Source organism: Lacerta agilis, chromosome 4, assembly GCF_009819535.1.
Source record: "Lacerta agilis isolate rLacAgi1 chromosome 4, rLacAgi1.pri, whole genome shotgun sequence".
Lineage (NCBI taxonomy): Eukaryota > Metazoa > Chordata > Lepidosauria > Squamata > Lacertidae > Lacerta > Lacerta agilis.
In genome coordinates, this window is record NC_046315.1 from 66,231,143 (window position 1) to 66,255,367 (window position 24,225).

Consider the following 24,225-nt stretch of genomic DNA (forward strand, 5'->3'; position numbering starts at 1 on the left):
GGAATGAATACCTGTGAAGCCTCAGGCTCAACTGAGCACATGTGTTCTGAAAAACCAGAGAAACTAATATTAGAAATACTGTACTATATAAGTCTTTCCTGCCTCGTTCCTTTACTCTGGGACCACTGACCTAGACAAAGTAATTTACAATGCCAGATGGGAAATCTGGATTCCTTGGACTGATTGTTGAGCAACAGCTGCAAGCTTAGTTGTTTGGTTCATAATTGCAACGTGACATCTCTGGGTGATCACAAACAATTCTGATGTGCTCTAGAAGGCCCGCTAAAGGTTAGACAGCTCAAAGGCTTAAAAATAAAATAAAATACAAGCCTGTTTGCAGACACTTTTATACCCTTTTGCATGTGAATGTACTGTATATTTCTTCCTCTATTAGGCCTAGCAGCAGAGTCTTACATTCATTTTTATAGAGCATGCGCCTTTAACAGGGACTGTGCCAACTCAGTTCAGTGCCTACACTCGGCTAAACTGGGATGGTACATAAGGCTGAGTCAAGAATTAGATTGACTCCAGTCGTTGGGGAGGGAGAAACATGTCCTATGTGGAAAATTCATCAAATGGAGGTAAGGTTTCTAAGCCATTTGCTCTATCTTATGCAGAAGTAGGATTGCCTGTTTGGATGGAGATAGGTTGTGTGCATAGTTCTAAAGAAATACTTTTTCAATAGTCTTTGGATCAAGCCCCTTTTCGCCTCGACCCATCGTTCTCTCACTGCGAGAAGTGAAGTTACAGGGAGCCAGGCAGAGGGCTTTCTCGACAGTGGTGCCCTCCCTGTGTAATTCCCTCCCATCAGATGTCAAGGAGATAAAGAACTACACAACTTTTAGAAGACATCTGAAGGCAGCCTTGTATCGGGAATTTTTTTAATGTTTGATGCTTTATAATGTTTTTATACGTGTTGGAAGTTGCCCAAAGTGGCTCTGGCAACCCCGCCAGATGGGCGTATAAATAATAACATTATAATTATTTGTACAAATGAGAAGTTCTGCTGAGAACTCGGGACCTGTATGTAATTTGCATGGATAAAAAGCAAGGAGCACAGGAATTAGCTCCCATCTACTGATGCACATGGGGAGAATTACCCCCTCTCCACTTATTATTCCCAGTTAGTTTATGTATTTTTCCTGATACAATACTTAGGAGCACAGCAACAACAGAACTGAATAAATGTCTGAGTCACTGTTCAGCCAACCATCATCCTTAGTTTCTTTCTATCTTTTTTTTTTAAGACCGCCATGAAACCCAATACAGCTTTTGGGCCACAGTTAATATACAGTTGAACTCAATTTTATTTCTTTTAGCTAGTACAGCATGTAATTTATTTGTCAGCGGTACTAAAAATCAGTTGAGTCAGGGAACACAATTTCCACTAGAGGGCATGTGAAGCAAAGGACTGAGCTTTCTGAGGTAGGGTTTTGCAAGACTTCAGAAAATAACTTGTGTAATAAATTGAAAAGCATTTTAAGAAGTGACATTTAAGAAGGCTTTTTACTTTAAGTCTGGAACACATCATTTGGCCATTTTTAAAGTGAGGAATACCAAGCAGGGAGGAACAATTTTAACCCTGAACTATAAAACATGGGGAAATGTGAAAGAAAAACATGTGGAGACAACCAAACTCTCTAGATTTTTGGCACACCATTTAAAAACAAATCAAGACAAATATGAATCTTAAAAATGTGAAAACAGTCTCAAAACAGGAGGATAGTACTCTCCTTCCCTTCCAATCACAAAATTTCCTCACTATAAATTATGAGCAAGTGGAGAAGGGGGCGTCCAGATCTTTATTACCACATATTTTATCTATTTCAGCTCTTGCCACACCTTCTTTAAAACACTTTGCACAAGTAGTGCCACTGACTTACAGGAAAAACCTTCTTTACAAGAACTGGCTGAAATTCTCCACATACTTGACCAGCACAAAGTCCCAGGATTGGAAAATCCATTGTTTCTACTTAACCCCCCCCCACACACACACACACTCAGTTCAACAGCCTTCCAAACCACCTGTTTTGTTTGTGACTGTTGGCTTTGAATGCCTTACAAAAACATAAACAACCCTCTACCAAATTCCTTTTAAAAAATGTTATTTCCATAACATAACATTGGGGAACATAGTGGGTGTCCTATCTTCTCTTGAGGCCTCCCATGCCTCATCACCTCAGTACTGTACTGCCTGAGTTTAATTCAGATTACCTCACGTATAGTAAGTCCCCAAGCAGAGGTTTAGGCCACATGAATGTGAAGGATAAAGGTAAAGGACCCCTGGATGGTTAAATCCAGTCAAAGGTGACTATGGGCTGCGACCCTCATCTCGCTTTCAGGGCGAGGGAGCCGGTGTTTGTCCACAGACAGCTTTCTGGGTCATGTGGCCAGCATGACTAAACCGCTTCTGGCACAATGAAACATTGTGACAGAAGCTAGAGTGCACGGAAACTTTTACCTTCCCGCCACAGCGGTACCTATTTATCTACTCGCACTGGTGTTCTTTTGAACTGGTAGGTTGGCAGGAGCTGGGACAGAACAATGGGAGCTCACCCCGTCGTGGGGATTCACACCGCTGATCTTCCGATCGGCAAGGCTAAGAGGCTCAGTGGTTTGAGGGTTATGTGACAGTTGTATACTGATAGCCTCCTTGATATCTTACCAAGTGGTCAATATTGACCCATTGCACAGGAACAGAAGGGGGAGGGGGAAATGGAAACCCACATAGTTTGACGGAAATATGCTCAGAAGTTATGTCACCCATCACAGCTACTAGGGCATCACTTCTGGGAACAAAGGGAATCGTATCAGTGGCAAACCTGTAAATATTTTTGTCTATTACATGTATACCGTGCTTTTCCTCCTAACAAAGGAAAGTGATATATGGTTCTCTGCTCTATTCCAGTTTTACCCTGTGTGGTAAAAAAATCAACTAGTGAACTAGTGAGATCCAAAATCAACTAGTGAACTTCATGGCGAAGCTGGATTTTGACCTTGATGCTAGTCTAGACACTGCAACACACTGGCTGTCACCAAATCTTATAACCATGTCACCAACAACCTGCAATCAACAGAAAACAGCAGAGGGCACTATCAATTTCTAGGCAGGAACTTTCACCAAAATATCAGGCCCATTTTCTCCCCATCCCTTTCCTTAAAGACTTCTATAAACACGGCGAGCTTGACTTGTATGTTGGCATCATATGAGCTGAATATACTCGAGATGTCTTGACAATGATCCTCCAAAGTGTACCATTCCTGAAGAAAATAACCAATGAATTCTATTTGAATATTGTGTGTAGGAGGAAGAAAATACAGCAACTTTCTTATAGCTCCCTTAAATCCTGTGTCACCCTAACCACAGTTATGACATGCTCCTTACACAATGGGGTGCCAGAGAAGATTTATTATTTATTTTATTTTCTGTATTTGTAGGCTGCCTATCAGGGTTTCCCCTCCCACGAGGCACCATCTCCCATAACAAAGAGGCTGCAGAGCATCAACCCAGGCCAGTTCAGCTACATTCTTCTGACTTAGCATATATCCGGTACTTCTGGACACCCTGAAAACCTGTATAAAATAAAAACAATCATGGAAAGGCTGGAATTAGTATGATCTCACATTTGCTAACCTTGACCTTCCCACTAACTTCCTTTTGACAAATATGACTAAGCCACAGTTAATATAAGGGTAATCAAAGAAATGTGCTTTCCACTATGATGCACTTCCTAGTTATAATAAAATGAGCAGCTCAAATCATGTGTCACTTGGGCTTTCAATTTGTGTGTGCGAGTTTGCCAAGAAGTTCACCACTTCTTAACACTATTTCACCACCTCTTAACACTATTTCTTGCACCATACAAATAGTATAGGTGAAATAAGCATACTGGTGTAAAATGAGAACTTTTCTCCCAATGCAAATAGCAGTTTCAGGGGCATTAATATGGGCTGCAGATGGGTTAAAGTTTTAAAACCCTTCTGTCCCCATGCCATGGTCCTCATCCACATTGGGGGACCCATGCCCACTTCCTTTTTAAAAGCTGTTCAATGTAGTGTATGGTGTCATGCATAGTCTGACATGCGATAATTGTATCATTTAAGGTTGTAAGCCGATTTCTGCATGTGCTGATTTCACTGCATCTGCAGTCCCTCATCATGAACACTGAGAAGCAAACTTTCACAATAAAATTTAAACAAGTTGCTTACCAGACAATGAAATTAGTAATAGTTTTACTTATGGTTGTGAAGCTTGTAGTGAAACTGGTACTATTTTTTTTAACAAACATAACTCCATACCCTCCAACATTTCTCCAATGAAAATAGGGACGTCCTAAGGAAAAGCGGGGAATTCCGGGATGAAGTCAGAAACCGGGGCATCTTCAAATCTGAAACTGTCGCTGGAAAGTACTTTTGAACTGCCAAAACCTCTTTTGCTAACACCAGCAAAATTTTGCTACGGTATTTGTTATCCAGCTTACTGAAGATAAAAACATATCAGCAGTCTTGTTTTTATTTTGACAGTAAGCATTTCTATGTAAGTATTTGTAAATGTATATCACTGAACAGAGGCAAGTGCAAGTATTAGTGCTTTACAAGAGAGTTGAATCTGGTGAATTTATGTAACATAAAAGAACTGATAAGCATTTGTATGCAATACAAAATAGTGTGACCTACAGAAACAATAGCTCAGAGCTGCAATGACTCTGAAGGCTATTTGTGTAATTTAACCAGCACTGAATGAGGATCCCCACCCAAACATAAGCTTCAAATCAGCCACTTGGTTGATTAATGCAGTTTACAATTACCCAGACGATGCTGGCTTATCTTTGATCTTCTTTTACTACAACAACAAGCACAAAACATAGAGTACACACTCCAAGTAAGCTGAAAGACTCCAAAAGAAAAGGCAAGGCTTCCATGCTTTTTGGATTAACAGTATTTCCTACAATTTTATCAAGACATCAAATTAACATGCACGTTCCAGTGAACATAAAAGCAGAAATCAATACTGTTGTCTCCATGTATTATTCAAATACACAGATGGGCCCAACCAATAAATGAAGCACTGGCCTCCACTGTTTACACTATTATTATTATTATTTTCAAATGCACTACCATTCCATTAGCATCCAAATGAAGAAGAGAAAGGAAGTTCAGCACCACATGACACTTTCATTTAAAACACGTAGGCACGTAGAATCATGGAATCATATTTAACTCAAAGTCAGCATGTCTCCCCAAAGTGCCTAAATGAAAACACATCAATAGGCTTTAAAGAACACAACATCTGGGAATTGCAGCCTGCAAACAGGAGACCTTGTGTTCTAGACAACAGATATCCCACTCTGTGAATGCCTGTGTGCACGTATTTCAATGACTTGCAACACTAGAGATTCAGAACAAATATTAAGCAGTTCACACACAACAAAGCACCACAATAGTTATCAGCAATATGGTGGAACACAGGAAAACATTTCCTGTAATGTTGCTACCCAACAAAGGTGAAATTATCAATGCAATTATTGATGCCATGCATTCACTAGCATCAACTCCTGTAACAGATAAACCTGTTTAACTCATCATGTTAAACCAGATTATGGCTTAATTTGTTTATTTGTTTATTTAATTTGTATATCGTCCTTCATCTGAAGATCACAGGGCAGTTCACAACATAAAAAATATATAATGAAAGCACAAAATACATAATAAAGCTGAAACAAAATCAAACAAACCAATAACCCTCCTCTCCCCACATTTTAAATGCCATAGAATGTTAATCAGCCAAACAACTGGTTGAAGAGAAACATTTTCGCCTGGTGTCCACAGTTGGGCAGCAGTTTCATTAGTACCAACCGAAATGTCACAAAAATAGTGGCAACCTTCCTTTGTTTAACATCTTTCCTGATAGAGAGTTTTGAAGAATTTAAAAGCTTGCAAATATCTTGTGACATTCTGCTTGGTCCTAATAAAGGCATTGCCCAACTGTGGATTCTGGCATTATTAAAATTTGTTATGCACTTTACTTGTTATGAACCTTACATTGCAATCCCCTACACACTGGCCTTAAAGGTATGCCCCACTGAATTCAATGGGGCTTACAAATTAAGTGGGGATAGGGTTGCAACTTTGAAGTTTTTTTTAAATTTTTCTCCCATCTTTCCATTTGTGGTGTCATGATTTATTTATTTTTTAAAAAAATCCTGGTCAATTTATTCTGTTGGATAAAAAGCATACTAACTCCATACTTTAAGCTACATAGTGTGAATTAATGTGTGCTGGGTTTTTTTTAAAAAAAATTACCTCCAGTGGTTCTAAGTCTAGCCAAAGCTTAGTATGTCTGGAAAAAATTGTGCCAGTAGATGGCACTCTAGATAGCTGGTTTTGCTTTCCTTTCTTTTCAAGCACTTGTAATAGCAAAACAACAGTCCTGCTAGATCAGGCCAAGGGTCCATCTACCGGTAGCACATGGGTAGGCAAATTAAGCCCGGGGGCCAGATCCAACCCAATCGCCTGTGGACAGTCCGGGAATCAGCGTGTTTTTACATGAGTAGAATGTGTCCTTTTACATGAGTAGAATGTGTCCTTTTATTTAAAATGCATCTCTGGGTTATTTGTGGGGCCTGCCTGGTGTTTTTACATGAATAGAATGTGTGCTTTTATTTAAAATGCATCTCTGGGTTATTTGTGGGGCTTAGGAATTTTTGATTTCCCCCAAAAAAATATAGTCTGGCCCTCCACAATGTCTGAGGGACAGTGGACCGGTCCCCTCCTGAAAAAGTTTGCTAACCCCTGATCTAGCATCTCACACTCACATTGGCTAGCCTTTGGGGAGCCCCCAAGCAGCACTCTCCCCACCTGTAATCCTCAGCATACTTGGGTGACTTGGCCTTATACTGTGTGTTCACAAAGACAGAACCAGCAGCATGGAGGGAAGGTGGCCCAAATATTTAAGGAATGTGTTGCACCCTTCAGATTTATTTGGCTTGTACTGCCATTTGAAAATTTTCTGCCCCTCAATTCAGAATGGGATTCAGGCCTGCCCCCAAACTTAATGTTTCTGACATCCTAACCATGGTTAAGGGACTGAGAGCATGTCACATGACCGTGGATTTCCATAATTTGCTTTAACCATGGTGCAGTGCTACATTTCTACTGGCACAAACCATGGTTGATGGCGAGGAGATGACCTCACATCTAGGATTAGAAGTGAGAGCACAAGATCTACGACTGCAGATCCCTCAGATGCCATCATGACCAAATAACAGAATTGCCACAGGTTGCATGCACAATACCAAATTCATGCTTCAATGGGTCAAAACAGCTAAATATAAGGTAGTACAATTCTTTGGTTTTTTAAAAAGTATGTAGGGTTTTAGGCTTTGATGGCAAGCTTTCTTTGGTTAAATAAAGAACAGGAGTAGTTCTTCCTTTTAAAAAGTTTCTTTGTTAAGAGCAGTAGCACAACAGTGCCTCTACTTATTTCTCCATATGCCTTTGCCCATCATAGAAGGAAGCACATCCATTCTAGAAATAAAATCAACACAGGAGAGTTCTAGCATCTCCCCAAATAACCTTTGCTGAGCTTTATTCAAAGGAAAGTGACAAAAATACTATTTGATGATCAGTGCAGAAGGAAGATGCTTATCCCTGAAGAAAATACTGAACAGGAAGGAAGGAAGGAAATACTGAACAGGGTTTGCTGAAATAGTGCCTTACAGACAACACTCATTTATTTTTATTTTTTAACAACCTATGGTGCAATCCCTTCCCCACCCTTCCTCATCTTCCAAATGTAGGTAAGAGAGCGTATGAGTCAATGACCTGGTGACAGAGACAGGGAAAACCAGAAATTAAGGCACCGGGAACTTTAGTCTAGCTTTGCCCACAAGAATTTTTTCATAAGGGGAAGAATTGAAAAACGCAGTTCCTCAAGTGCTTTTTCTGCTTGGGTGTTGTTTTTTAATCTGATTCTTAATTGTCTACATATTTGTCCTGTTCACATGTCACAGTAAGCCACAGTCTGAAATGGCTTATCATGAAGAAGGAGCATGTCAGTAACAAACCACGAATGCTGGTTCCAGGGGTTCTTCCTTTCCAGCTTAGGAAAGGATGGAGTGGGGCAGGCATGATTTGAGCAACATTCAATAAGCACACAGCTTGTTCACAGTACGGCATAAGTTTGTTTCAGACTATGGCTTATGAAATGTGAACCGGCTACTGACAGAAAGAGAAGAAAAGAACAGAAAGTTCAAGTTCATTTCTTGGGTTACTGCAAGTTGTGGACTGCGGTTAACTAAATGAAGAGTAGGGGTAGAAAGCATCCAGCTGTGGCCTGACACCCGGAAACATGGTCAAAGAACAGCCAACTACTAGGAAAAAGACTAGCATTCCATCACAAGTTTATGGGGCAGACCATTTTCAGTGAGGTACAGCTGGAAGGAGATAGAACACTGCTTAGTGATAAATTATTATATACTGCATGTGACTAGCTTTTGTTGTTTCAACAACTGAGCAGAGAAAAGTACATTTAGGCTGCAAAGATTTTAAACCAAGGAGTATGGGAACTGTTATCACTTCACTGTGCCTAAACACCCCTTGTAATGTACAGCACTAAGAATGTGTTCACACATGGCTGTCCATGATAGCAGGAGCAAGTGATTATGTGTTTGGTGAAGCAACTATCATGGTTCATACGTACAGAAGAACAGCCTGCAGGATCAGGCCAAAGGCCAATCAGGTGCCTGTGGGAAACACACAAGCAGGACCTGAGCAAAAGAGTATTCTACATTATTATACAGTGGTACCTCAGGTTACAGACGCTTCACGTTACAGACTCCGCTAACCCAGAAATAATGCTTCAGGTTAAGAACTTTGCTTCAGGATAAGAACAGAAATCGTGCTCTGGCGGCGCAGCAGCAGCAGGAGGTCCCATTAGCTAAAGTGGTGCTTCAGGTGAAGAACAGTTTCAGGTTAAGAACAGACCTCCAGAACGAATTAAGTTCTTAACCCGAGGTACCACTGTACTGGCAGTTTTATTTTAAACCCTTTTTCTAATATTCCCCACATGGATTTTGACATCTTCACTGCCACAGTAAATGGAGAATAGGCCTAGAATATTTTGCCAGCAAGAAGCATTAACCCAGTGCCCAGAAACAGATTTATGTAAAATATCCAAACACGACTAACTTTCATAAGTTATGAACGTCTGCATATCTAAAGGAGAGAAATGTCTGGAAACCTAAAGGGAAGCTACCTTAAAGCTGATAGTTCGCTAAGCAATGAGTTACGTTGTGGAATGTCTGAAAATTTAAAGGGGTCCAAATAAACAGATCATGAAGATCGCTCCATTGCTTAGAACATAGATTGTGTATTAAATATTCTTTCCTCCCTGCCCAAAGTAGAAGCCAATGTAAGATCAAGTAGATATGAATTATAATATATTCCAGATGGGGTTTTGATATAATTTATTGGTTCCCGGGCTATATAACTTTTGGTAGAACTCCCTGAAACTATTCATATTATCTGGGTTATAGCGCCATCTGCTTTCTTTATTTTGTGTGCCAATCCACACCCAAACTATTTTTAAAGCATTTTTAAATACTTTTGTAATATTTTCTCCCAGAACAAACATGAGAAATAAGCAGGTCGTTGTCTCTAGGAATCTCAGTGATCTCTTTCATTTCTGCCATTCTTTTTTGTTACAGATAGTGACTGAGGATAAATGAGCTGGGAGAGAAGCCCCCCTTCCTAAAGCAAAGGCTGAAGGTGAAATTATACTTTTATTTCCGTAGTAAGTGAAGGGGACTCTGGTGGCGCTGTGGGTTAAACCACAGATCCTAGGGCTTGCCAATCAGAACGTCTGCGGTTCAAATCCCTGCAAGGGGGTGAGCTCCTGTTGCTCGGTCCCTCCTCCTGCCAACCTAGCGGTTCGAAAGCACGTCAAAGTGCAAGTAGATAAATAGGTACCGCTCCAGTGGGAAGGTAAATGGTGTTTGTGTGCGCTGCTCTGGTTCACCAGAAGCAGCTTAGTCATGCTGGCCACATGACCTGGAAGCTGTATGCCGGCACCCTCGGCAAGTAAAGTGAGATGAGTGCCGCAACCCCAGAGTCGTCCACGACTGGACCTAATGGTCAGGAGTCCCTTTACCTTTTTTTACATCAAATAAGCATTACTGATATACATCCAGAACATCATCCATCTTAACATTAAGCTAGTCAAACTGCATAGCTAAGCAGCATAAAAGTAGTCAGTTCTGTGGTGTAAAGGTTCCTGGTTTGCACCTCAGTGTTGTGCAATTTTCTGAAGCGAGAAATTAATGATGTTTGAAAACCAAATTTCTGTTATGAAGATGTTGAGTCTTTTAAAGATGCTCAGGGGGTGATTCGTCTAAATACAGTGGAACCTTGGTTGTTGAATGCCTTTGTGCTCGAACATTTCAGCTCCCAAACACGGAAAACCAGGAAGTAAGTGTTCTGGTTTTCAAACATTTTTCGGAATCCGAACGTCCAATGTGTTGTTGGCTATTGTTTCCAGGGTGCATGTACCAATCGGAAGCTGTGCCTTGGTTTTTGAACGTTTCAGAAATCGAACAGACTTCCAGAATGGATTAGGTTCAAAAACCAAGGTACCACTGTAGTCGATATCTTCTCCAACGGGGCCAAATGCAGACACATATCAGGCAATATAAAAATAACTATATTGGACATATACCTTATACATATCAAAAGCTTGTAAGACCCTTTTGCCTGGATCACATGTAACACTAAACCAAGGTTTGGTAGTACATAGATGAGCTTCTATGAACCCAGATGAAGTAAACCACAGTTAGTTAAAACAAGCCAATTTCATAGCCCATGGTTTGAAGTTGGCTTGTTCAGCACCATTGTTTGTATTCAATCAGGATCTTAACACTAAGATTATTCAAAAGCAAAATTAAACTTGGCAGAAGTCTTGGAGAAGGAAAGGGATGTGAACAAGGCCAGTGCTTTGCATCAGCTATATTTTAGTGCATAGGTGGGCAACTTCATGAGGATTCTCCATTTCCCCACTCCACCAGAGTTCTTCCTCTTCATTTCCTCTTTATTCTTCATGGTTTTAAAAGTGTTTTCTCCCACTTTCTATTTTACTTTTAACTGCCCCTCCCCCTTGGTTTTGATGCTTGGTAAAAGAAGTTATTTCACCAACTTCCCGAGAACGTGTGTGTGTGTGTGTGTGTGTGTGTGTGTGTGTGTGTAGCACAGTTATGTCAGAAATGAATGGCTTTTCAATCACATTACAGGTTATTCACCCCTGGTTTAGTGCTAAGTGAAAATGCAGCCACTGTATTGTTCATATTGTACAATTGTTGGCATTAAATAGTTATCATCAGGTTGTAGTATCAGGGACCTTTCCCAACTTCTCTTATCCAACAATATTTTGCCAAAAAAAAAAAGTTGTTGCATGATTACTACAGTTCTCTGAAGAAAATGCATATACAGTGGTACCTCGGAAGTCGAACGGAATCCGTTCCGGAAGTCTGTTCAACTTCCAAAACATTTGGAAACCAAGGCGCAGCTTCCGATTGGTTGCAGGAAGCTCCTGCAACCAATCAGAAGCCGCGTTGGAAGTTTGGGTTCCAAATAATGTTCACAAACCAGAACACTCACTTCTGGGTTTGGGGCGTTCGAAAGCCAAAACATTCAACTCGCAAGGCGTTCAGGATCCAAGTTGCGACTGTATTGTATTTTCATTGAGATCCAGCACCAGTAGTGGAGAGCACCTTGCAATTATTCAATAGCCTCTTAATTTAGCCCCATAGATTGTATCTTAAGCAGAGGCAGCTTACACAGTATGCTCAAGATGTTGTTGAATTCTATCAGCCCCAGTCAGCATGGCCAACAGTGAACAAAGTGTGAAGCCCGGTGTGACAAAGGTAAGGATCTACTGAAGGCTTAAGAGCAGGCGCATGGTGAAATAGGAACTAATACAGAATGTGAGCCACAGGCTGTAAGGTTGAGGTTTGTCGCTGAGGTGGGCTCTGTAGACTCCAGAGCCTTCTTTAGTAACTGGCAAGTGCTTTTTCCATGCTACTCAGAATCTCTTCATGTGACTATGTGAGCCTGTGGGAACATTGAGAATAAGCTAGCCTTTGCTGACGGCTTGCCATGTCACCCTACAAAAAGGCAGTTCTGAGAAGCCTGAAAAGGATTTGTGCAGTTTGGTTACTTGTACATCACTTCTTTTAAACTGGAGGATGTTTGCAGAGGTATGCCCAAATCTGAATCGTATCCATCATGAGTGCTTCCAAGCGGTTGCCTCAACATGAGCTGAGGTGCCTTAAAATATGCACAAGGCAGCATTTTAATTCATAATTACCTGGGCTAAGAAGTGCTAACAGAAACCTGAAAAACATTCAGTTTCTCCAGACTACACAATAATATACCATGTGAAGTTATTTTTGAAAAAAACCAAACCCAATTAACTCAGATGAGATTCTGAAAAGTGAAAAGGAGAGACTTGTGTCTACAGTTCTCAGTCAGCAAGTTGACTATATCAAGAACGAACTTTAGTCTCTGTCATTGTGTATCACAAACCTTACCTTTTCACTACAAGCTTTAGCGACTTGTGCGAACCTTTCACCAGGCAGATGGCTTCTTGCCTGAACCCAGAGAGGTCCACATCATTGATGCTGACAATTTCATCCCCAGCCAGCAGCTTGTCGGCAGCTGCAGCTTTGCTGCCTTCTTCGATCTGAAAAATAAAAATAAGTTTGAAGTTAAAAGAGAGAAGCAGCTTACTCTAAAATTGTTTATATTTCACATCTCTACCCCATAGGGACTGATAACAGCATCACAAACCAAGAAATTAAAAACAGAATAAAACAGTAAAACTTGTCTATAAAAGCCAAGGAAGTGACAAGGGGCAGCCGAAGCATTGAACAAAACAACAAATTCAATTTGACCCCCAAAGCAGCCACTTTTTTTTTTTAAATGCTGCCGAGCTTCTAATAGTGAGGAAATCAAACAAGCCTCCTTTGGAAGGGACTTGCAGTTCAAGTGCCACCACTGTGAAGACCCTGTTCTCATGCAGGCACTGCTTCTTGGACAGCAATAAGGCAGGCTCTTATGGGAGAAAGGAAGTCCTCAAGGCAACTTGTTTACAAACCTTTCAGGTTTTAAAGGCCAAAGGAGAACTTGGAATTCAGTCCACTTGGAACTAATGAAATTTGTGCAAAACTGAAATTTTCTGTTCTATATTACTTCTTTATAAAGAATTCCTTGAGTGCAAAGCTGTGACCAGGTGTACTATGCAAATAATGAAAAACACATCTGAAAAATACTGGAGGAAATGGGAGCTGCAAACGTCCTCCAGAGGTAGAAAGGGAAAAAAAGGAGAAGCAGAAGTTTCATATTGTTTTGTCCTTCCAAAGTCTTAAAGAGGATCAGAAGCTCAGCATTCAACCCACAAACATAACACACACACAAAATAACACACAAACCAGTTGTTTGCCTCAACCCATGGCAAAGCGCAAATGCAGCTGGAAGGGCAAAACAATTACCAGCAGAGAAGGCTTTCTCTATGTCAAGAATCAAACCACCCAGTCTTTAAGACAAGAGTTTCTCTAACAAGAATCAGGCCTGCAAGGAATCTTCATTGTTTCCCCAGGAGAGGCTATTTGTTTTGTTTTTTTCTTTAAGGTTGGCAGCACACTGATTGCAGAGGGTTCAGTTACCCCCCTCCAAGCATTTTTCTTTCAGCAGGGGGTGGGGACACAACGCATTCCACATATCACATACCCTACAGGCATCTGCTCAAGTACAAAGCACAACACAAGGGTAGAAATAAGCATTCCCTGGGCTCAAAAGCATTTCCCCCCTCTGTTACTAAATAAAGAGAAGTGGGGTGAATTATTTTTTTTGAAGGGATAAAATGAATTTTAAATAAAAATAGGCTGATGGCTTTTAAAGAAATGTTGATTTTAAAAGATTTACGAAAGATTGGCTGGATGTTGGAAAGTCCAAATGCAAGCATACTTTGTGGGAAGAAATGCAGTCTCCTAGAATTAACAATGAAATCATTTAAGTCATCAAATCTCTGAGGAAATCTTCTTTGGAAGGAAGGAATGCAATAGACATATTCACCCATTACCTACTATTTCTTGCCCTGTTTTAACTCATTACATTTTTCTATTGCTTCCGATTATTTTCTACTCCAGGCATGAATATCCTTTGCCATATCAGATTACTGTTTATAATGTACACTTTGCCCAAAAGGAAAGAGAAGATTTCTCTGTTGCCAAACACCTTCATGAAAATTATTGCACAACTGTTTGGGGGGGGGGGGCTTTAAAGGAAAGTATAAATGTCTCAGGAAAGGGAAAATATTTTTCTATTTCTTCATATTTACAAAATACACAGAGAGAACACGTGATGGAAAAGAGGGAAAACAGGAAAGAAAGAACTGGAACCCATTTTGATTTACAACAGAATGTGGAATTTCAGCAGGTTTGCTTGAAAACGTGAAGCATTACTGTCAGACAAATGCCTATAATACAGAAATCGGTTCCTGCTCCTTTGATTTAGCTGTACATTCAGCATTTTCACCTCCCTTACATAATTGTTTTGACTTGTGTAGAGTTGGGAGAGGCCATGAGGGTCATTTAGTCAAACCCCCTGCAATGCAGGAATATTTCACTCAAACCCATGACCTTCGCATCAAGAGTTTCATGCTCTAGTAACTGAGCTGGCCTAGCTAATGTTTAAACCATTCTGTATTTAAATAAATAAAAAATCATCCTGTCCACAATAGAAAGGTTAAGAAATGTGGTTTTTTCCTCCGCCAAAAATTGTCAACATATTTCCTGTAGTCTTCTACAAGCTAAATATATGTAATGCCTTCTGTATATCTCCATAGGATTGCTGCCCAAAGCCTTCCCAACAACATCCTGTGTTGAATTATCATGTCCCAAACTGGTGTTCAGGAAGGATGTTGGAGGAAGAAAGCAGTCAACGCACATGGCTATCACTGTCCTTTTTTTGGCTTTAAATTCCACACATATGTCTACCCCTACTGAAGAAGAAAATCCATACAACAGTAAGCCTTTAAAGTACGTAAAATTTTATCAGCAGCTTTCTATAATGCTGCAGCCTCCCCCCTACAAGTATTTGTTTTGAAAGAAACTGCATTAGAACTAAATATTAACTTTTAATAGGCTGTCCTCAGTGCTCAGTTGAAAGTACAACAGGGTTAAATTTCAAGATCAGCAGTGCCAATACGCAGACTGATTATGCCTTCTCAGTACTTCTGGGTGGACCACACACAGAGCAGCCAAACAAAATGGAAGTTCATATATTATTGTTTCTTCCCAGCAGATTCTTTTGTTTGATAAAAGACAACAGAAGTTGCTCTTAGGTGTGGAAGGGCCCAGGGTTACATGCCTGCTCAGTCATGGATTTACTGAGACGCATTAGGACAAGCGGAATACAACTCTTTGAAAAATACCATCTGTTAAGGAGGATAAATTAATGCCAGCTTAATGGTACAAAATGGTCTACAGGGCAACCTCATGACAGCTTCTATCGTGTCTTCCAACTCACGCTCTTTATCTTGCTCTACGCGACACTACGTACAGCCTCCAACTACCTAGTTTTCAAAAAAAACACGTATTTTGAAAGCCTTTGATTTAAATAAGGGCTCAGTTGCTAAAACAATTTAGTTATTCATTAAAAGCATCTGAAAATGTACCTGGAAAGTGTATTTCATTAAATAAGGTCAGTTAAATATAAACAGTTGTGTTATGTATAATGCTGATTCCTCTTCCCTTTTTTCGGGGGATGGGGGGGTGCGAAGCAGTGTCAAGGAGAATAAAGCAGCTCCCCATAAAAGAGAGAATAGTTTTAATACAGAAGTGGTAATGCAGGGCATTCCAAGAATACAGTGGTACCTCAGGTTAAGAACTTAATTTGTTCCGGAGGTCTGTTCTTAACCTGAAACTGTTCTTCACCTGAAGCACCACTTTAGCTAATGGGGCCTCCTGCTGCGCCACCAGAGCACGATTTCTGTTCTTATCCTGAAGCAACGTTCTTAACCTGAAGCGTTATTTCTGTGTATGTAACCTGAAGCGTATGTAACCTGAGGTACCACTGTAGTTACAAACCCTATTTTCCAGGGTTGATAACACACATGGGGCTGGGGGGGGGGGAGAATGAGGACGATAGCTGCAGATTTAAACAGATGAAGGTTGATAGAGATGCTTCAGTCTCAAGAAAAGGGAGAGAGAGGGCCATTAGCTTATCAGCTTTCATTGGTTCAGCTGAAGTGCCCACATTCCTCCACAGACACCTGTATAAACAAGCAAGAGGCTGGGTGCGGAAGCACAGCATCGCATGCTATCTGGTTTCACGTGGAATGATGACTTTGTATCAGGTTCTTGTCCTTGGAGATTTTTCTTTTTTTGTTTCTTCTTAATAATCTCCCAACACAGGAAAAAATAGTTTCAGTTATCAGCCAGTTCTTTGTTATCAGCCATGACCTCATGAAATTTTTTTTTAAAAAAAAAAATCTCCCACCAGCCAAAAATAGATTAGGGACATCTGGCTTGAACTTTTGTTTTTCATGTTAAAAAAGAAAGAAAGGTTGTTAGAATCTGGAATTGTGTGCTTAGGTGTTGCCTGCATGGATATGGCTTACTTCCCTTTAATGCATGTTTAACTTACATTTAATGCACTACTTAAACCAAATGGCACTATGTGGAATTAGGGCAGCCTTGTCATTTTGAAATCTTGCTTCTATTGAAGAGGATTTACATATTACTGGTCAATTCAGAAAAAAATTAAATACAGGAAATTAATTAATTCCCCACCCTTCATCCCAAGGCAGTCCAGGGTTCCATCATGATGGCTGCCCTTCTCATGATGATGGTACTACTAGCATGAATGGTAATAATCTTATTTTTATTTTTCCACAATGTTGACTTACCTGTCTGCCTATGAATTTAGCTTTTCTGTTAAGAGAAAACTAATTTTTTTCAGACATAACTAGTATGTCTCCTTGTCCCCTACTCTTAAAATTCCATTGAGATCCTTATCTCCTTTTCCCAAATAAATCCAAGGCATAGCCTGCGCAAAGTTTGGCTCCCCCCCCCCACTTTGAGCAACAAGCTGACATGCCACATAAACAACATTCACTCTATTTACACACAGCATGCAAATAAGACTAAAGAGGTCAGGGTCTTAATGGCCAGTTGGAAGAACAACATTTCTATCGCCCAAGGTCAACGAAGAATTTAATATTTCAATTCTCTTCTTATTAACTACTAATATTCCAGGAATCACAGCTGAGTATGTGAGGATCACATATGGTTCTGGAGCTACAACTCAGATATACAGGTGTAGTGTGTGTGTGTGTGTGTGTGTGTGTGCGCGCGCATATTTCCAATTTTTTCTGTTTTACATATATCACTATATAATTCAACAATTCCTCAAAGTTTCTAATTAATCCATTACAAAACAACCTTGAGAACAGAGTTCTTTTAAAAAAAGAAGGTAGAACATTACAGCCAGGCGTGGCCGAGTCTGTTCACTGCCTGAGGCAAAATGGGAAGGTACAAATCCACGCTGCCCCCTTCCCCCAGAAGCAGCGTTTGAAATTCGCCAGGTGCTAGGCGCATTTTGTGCCCAAGTGAAGATGCCCAGGCTGGCACCTGACATCCCCACCATCTGGAGGTGGCATGCCTTGGGATCCTTGGACCTTGTTGACTGTTTTCACACACTAGCAACACATCCCATAGAATTCCATTATATTTTATCTGCACACTCAGAATTAATTTCAGGAATCAAAAAGTTGTACATATTGAAAAATATGGTTTTTGAGTGGTCTGGCACAAAAATGGCAACTAGGCATTCCGTTTTGGCAACTGTAACCCTGGTTTAATGAGCCATTTGGCACCTAGCTTATTGATCTGAGTTTCTAACACTGCCCAGAAGCCTCACTTAACCAGGAATTGCGCAGCAATGAATGGCTTCTTCCTGCAAAATCTTGATAGAAGAAGCCACTGCCACGATGCAACCCTGGTAGTGGCACGAGTGCCTGCCCCCGCAGGATTCCACCACCTGAGGCCCTGACTACAGCATTCCTGGGCGTGTGGTTTTGCACTTGAGGAGTCTTGCCATCCTCTCTATTGCAACTTACTAGATACTAACACAATTTATGATTTTGATAAAAACTGACTTCCCCTGTTAAAACCAAAACCAACAGAATTTCAGAATCTAACATCAAAACTTTAAAACATTTGAGGGAATATGTATCAAACTTTGTGGTTGTAAGGCAAGGAAAAGTAGCAAGGAAAAGTTATGAAGAGGCTCCAGTTCTGAAATGTAACTTCCAAATTTCCATGACGTACTTATACTGATCAAAAGTAATATTAACCATTGCCTTTTCTTAGAATGCTGTAATATCAAGGGTACAATCCTTTTCATTTGTTAGTCGTTAGTTTATTTCATGAATTATGCTTCATATCTGAATCAGGCTACTGCAGCCCCAGGTTGGAAAACAAACTGAATACACATGAAGTTACTTTAAAAGCTGCATTTCCACATCTGGAGTATTACCCTTTGCGACCTTTACTCTAAGAGATTTTCTGAACACAGCTTACAACTTGACTGAACCCTATTTAAAAGTCACCCCTTTTGAGAAGTCATGCCTGCCTCTTGTGAATCTGAACTGTCTCATTTTTCTGACACTCCCATGTTGTAAGAATGCTCATGAACCACCCTTCCAACAAACATGAAAATATTTGTTTAAATATCAAGTTTGCCACCCAGGTTGAGAAAACCCGTACCTTCTGAAAACCATTTATAAAGCTCATATTTAATTTAGTTCCCATCTCTTTCTCCCAGCCTCTAAATCTGGAAGAAAGTGGGGCAAAAATGGTTTATTATTGTGGTTAACATCTGTGGTGTGTTCAAGCATGCATTTTATCCACAGCGTTTCACCCAGAGATTTGTGTTCCTTCCGATCTACTTCAGGAAAACCATTTCCCTTACAGTAAACGATAAATATTCTGACACATACCAGTGATTTTGAAAAATGCATTGCAAATAGGTGAAAGGATTTTGGTTTGCTTAGCTTAGGTGTATTTCTATGGTCACTTGAAGAAAAAGAAAAAAAGGAACGGAGCAATATGATAAAGGAAGGATTGCTAGTCTTCTATGTGAGAAGCTACAGGGCCCTCCGATCTCAGTGACTGACCTTCCTCACCAACAAAGCTGGATTATCTACAATAAAACAAAACCAATGACCAAGCTGTATTGTTTACTGCACTGCAACATCTCGGCATCTACACTGGAGGGATGTAAAGGTTCTGCTTCATTTGGTTTTCATTTAGTGTATGTAATATTATTATTACATTTTTATCCCTCCCTTTCGGACATCAAGAAAGCACAAAGGGCACCGCACACACTTTAAACCTCCCATCAATCCTGTGTAAGGTAAATTACTGAGAGTGACTGACTGGCCCTTGGTAACCCATTGAGGTCTCCGCATTCTATAGGTTCAGAAAGGACCACTGCAGTGCCACAAACAACAACAACAACAACAATGAACCACAACAGGCTCATACTTAATGCAGCAAGATACAGTAAAGGGATTAGAGAAACAAAAGGAGGAATTGTATATTCGACTGTATAGAAATGAAGGGTTTATAGAAATATTTTCTGTTGTGTAACTTCAACACCCAACATGTTGCAGCAACCTCCCAATTAACTGAAGCACTGTAGCATACATCACCGGACTTCATCAAATGCGCAATACTTCTTGGCAGGAACTTAATCCCAATTGGTACTGGCCATGCCACTTTTTGTTATGCGTTACAGGCTCTTTTAAGTGCCTCGAAGGCTTGTGCAACCACATTTCCACACAGAAACCACAACAGCAATAGCAGTAAGTGTTAATGTCTGGGGAAGGTATCACATTTCTACAAGGTACACCATATTTATACAATTATAAAACTGCCCTTCATCAACATAAATCCCAGGGGAGTTTACAAACATTAAACAAACTATCAACAAAAGACAGTTAAAATTTTAAACACAAACCAATCAACATATCTAAAACCCCTCACAAACAGTAGAACATGGGTAGGCAAACTAAGGCCCGGGGGCCGGATGCGGCCCAAACGCCTTCTAAATCCGGCTCGCGGATGTTCTGGGAATCAGCATGTTTTTACATCAGTAGAATGTGTGCTTTTATTTAAAATGCATCTCTGGGTTATTTGTGAGGAATAGGAATTCGTTCATTATTATTATTTTTCAAAATATAGTCCAGCCCCCCACAAGGTCTGAGGGACAGTGGACTGGGCCCCTGCTGAAAAAGTTTGCTGACCCCTGCAGTAGAGCAATAATGTAGCAGCCATTCATAAAAGCTCCCAAACCATGGGTAGGCAAACTAAGGCCCAGGGGCCGGATCCGGCCCAATCGCCTTCTATATCCGGCCTGCGGATGGGCCGGGAATCAGCGTGTTTTCAGATGAGTAGAATGTGCCCTTTTATTTAAAATGCATCTCTGGGTTATTTGTGGGGCATAGGAATTCATTCTTTTTTCTTCTTCAAAATATAGTCCGGCCCCCCACAAGGTCTGAGGGACAGTGGACCACTGGACCAGCCCCCTGCTGAAAAAGTTTGCTGACCCCTGCCATGGACAATCTGATTAAATTCTGTTGAAGGTCTGGACAGAAACAGTTGTGTCTTAACCTGGCATCAGAAGTCCAAGTCTGCTGTGGCCACCCACACCTCCTGGTGAGCAAATTCTATTACTGTATATAGTTGGGGGGAAACTACAAAGAAAGGCTATCCTGTGTCACTGCACAGCAAGCGATCCCCACTGGCAGTATAATGAAAAGGGCCTTCCTTCCATTCCAATCTCAAGGCCTGGGTTGGCTGATATGGGGAAAGGAGCTTCATTATATACTTGGTCTCAAGCCCATATTTCTTTATTTATTATTATTGATTTCATAAAATCTGTGCACCTCTTGATTGCAAAAACAAACAAACCCTCAAAGCGGTTTACAAAATATGTCAATACTAACTAACACCTTATATTGGACCAAGTAACACATAGGCAACCTGTCATGTGGAAGACATGACTCCATAAAGATGTTGCTATCAGGATTCTAGCAGCTGCCTTATGTGCTACCTGAAGTTTCTGGACCATCTTCAAGGGTGGCCCCATAAAGAACACATTACACTAATCCAGGTGTGAAGTTTGCTAGAGCATGTAGTATGATGGCAAGGCTATCTCAGTACAGGAACGGCTGTCACTCTCAATCAGCTACAGCCTGGAAATAGGAACCCCTTGCACCTGACACCACCAAGGGCTCAAATGACAATGCCAGATGCAGGAGTACTATCCCCCCCCCCGGCTACAAACCTGGTCTTTCAAGGGGTGAGTGATTGTGTCTCTGTCTAGCCATGATTCAGCATCATTTTACTAGCCCTCATCTGACCCCATTACCACTTCCAGGCTCAAGAACAATCACAGTTTCATCTAGTTCAGATGGTATAGATCAGAGGTCTCCAAACTAAGGCCCGCGGGCTGGATACAGCCCGAGGGACTCATTTATCTGGCTCGCGGCGACCCCTGCTGCCCGCTGCTGCCGCCTGCTCTTACCGGTGCGGCTGCCCACTTCTAGGTCGGAGGAGCACCGGAAATAGCTTGTGCACATGCGCAAGCATTATTTCTGGTGCACATTCGGGTCAGAGGAGGCTGCGCCAGAAATAGTGTGTGCACACGCGTATGGGCACGTGCTCCCCCTCCCTACGCGCGATCGGTGCTGAAGACACTGGCCTGAGGTGTGGTAAGTTTGCTGACCCCTGGTATAGATCAGTTATGGCCAAACTTGGCCCTCCAGCTGTTTTGGGACTACAACTCCCATCATCCCTAGCTAACAGGACCAGTGGTCAGGGATGATGGGAATTGTAGTCCCAAAACAGCTGGAGGGCCAAGTTTGGCCATAACTGGTATAGATGAATGCCATCCCCATGATGGTGGCACAAAACCTCAAATCCTGATGACTGCTCACAGCAGCTTCATATAGATGCTAAACAACATAGCGGACAGAATAAAATCTGCATAAATCCACAGCACAACTCTCATGGAACCAGGGAGGAGTCCCCCAATGCTGATATCTAATAATAGCCCTGCAGGTTTGACTGAAAACACCACATCGTGGTGCCTATAACTCTCAACCTGCTCCAGGAGGTTACCATGGCTGATGGCACCAAAGCCTCCTCAGATCAACAGGGTTGTCACATGTCTCCTGTTCCTCTCTCAAGATAGGTCACTAACCAGAGCTCACTCAGTACTAAAATAGAATCAAAAGCCAGATTGAAATGGGTCCAAATAATATTTTGTGAGTACTCAGAAAATGCGATTTCCTCACAATCAAAGCACCATCTTGAGGGAAGAATGAATGAAAAAAATGAACAATTAGTAAATGTAAAAGATGTTACTACCAAAAACCCTTGATTCACTTTCTTCAAAGTAAGTTCTATTGAAATTAGTGTGGTATAACTGGGGGGGGGGGATGAAAAGAGTAGGGATAACAAATATCCCAATTTGGATGATGACCGCCAAAGAATCAATGAACCAAACACTTCTGATTTACTACGGATGAGTGAATTTGGCAAGGACTTGCTCAAGGACAAGTCATTGACATTTCATGTTAGTCATGAAATTTTTGAGACTAAAACTCTGGAGGCTTGCTCTGTGTGGTATAGGAGGTACTGAAACATTCAAAGAGAATAAAAGAAGGAAGCGGGAATATAAGAAAGAAAGAAAGAAAGAAAGAAAGAGAGAGAGGGGGGGGCAGGAAGAAATCTGGAAGCACTCAGTTAATTCTTTGAAGCAGGACCTAAGTAGATCTGAAGAAAAGAGATGGAAGATTGCCACATAAGCATGGTCAAGGGTCACTTAAGTTTAGGAAGCATGGAGCAAAAACATTGCAAAAATTTACATTCTCTTCCTTCCAAGCTGAAGCCAGCAGGAGTGTTTCGGCCAGGTGGGACAAGGTGCAGGTGAGGCAGCAAATGTTCAGAACCAATTACAGATCATGTGGGGTGTACTGTATTCAAGACTGCGCCAGACTCACTGAAAGCAGGAAAATTAGTTTCCTCCAGCATTTGTCTGGAGTAAACTAACAGTGTTAAACTCTGAAGGTGGAGATGTGTGTGTGAAGTCTGGCCCATGTGGTCTGTGCTAATTTCTGCAGAGATAGGAGGCCTTCTGCAGCCACTGCATGTGGTGCAATGGTGGAGGGTCCTCCTGGGCTGCAGGTGGTCCTGGCAAGGATTTAAAGAGTCTTCAGATGATGGCAGAGTTATCTCCTTACAAGAAAGGGATGGGGGCCTTGGGCTCCTACATGAAAATCTTCAGTGGGGCAGTCATTTTTCTGTCTGCCTTAGATGGGGATTCAGAAACGCCACCTTCTTCATCCCAGGAGTCTTCAGAACTTTCCATCGAAGGGCGAGAGGGATTGTAGTCCCGGGCCATGACATATGGAACCACTACAGACAAACAACAAGCTATTCATGTATTTACTTGGAGCCTTTATATGATGAGTTTTCTTAAATGATTTCACAGTAGTTTACAAAAATTCAAGTTAAAGAGAGAGAGACAAAGAATGGTGGCCTCTTGCATTGCAGTGAATAGGAGATGGCAGTGGATCGGTATTTTGTACATTACGCAAGGAAGTATATCATTTCACTTGAAAGGATTAGGGAGGTGCTAATACTTTGTAATGACTCCCCGACCAGTTTTTAACGGGATTTAAAGACTATTTTCTTATTAGACACTGTCTGGAAGAGCTATACTCCTACTTCCTACCTCATCCCCCCTGCCTCATCAAGCCACCACAAATAGTGCATACTGCTGCATCTACAACACTTGGAAAATATAATTGCCATGAAATCACTACCTTTTTTCACATCTGATAGAGGCAACTGCAGGGATCTTTTTTAAAAAAAATTTTGCTGCTTTGCCATGAGCAGCCTTCTTCGGATGAAAAGCAGACAATTTTTAAAAGAAATAAATGCAGCAGTAGATAAAAAGGGAGGGGGGCAGGTGGTCTTCAAGAATAATTTTGTTTTGTTTTGTTTTTATTTTACATAATCTGCTTAGGATCACTTGGAGCAACCCGCCTGTAACATTTGTTACGGGAACACCTCTAACAAAGAGTGAACAGTGTGAATA

General features: G+C 41.1%; 1 protein-coding gene across 6 annotated transcripts in view; it reads right to left on the minus strand.

The window, feature by feature from the left end:
- SHROOM2 (shroom family member 2) overlaps window positions 1-24,225 on the minus strand; it is a 104,365-nt gene that overhangs the window by 44,513 nt on the left and 35,627 nt on the right. For all 6 annotated transcript variants that reach the window (XM_033147430.1, XM_033147432.1, XM_033147431.1 and 3 more), the window contains exon 2: window positions 12,582-12,733. In XM_033147430.1, coding sequence (XP_033003321.1) covers window positions 12,582-12,733 — 152 coding nt within the window. The remainder of the gene's footprint in view (window positions 1-12,581; window positions 12,734-24,225) is intronic.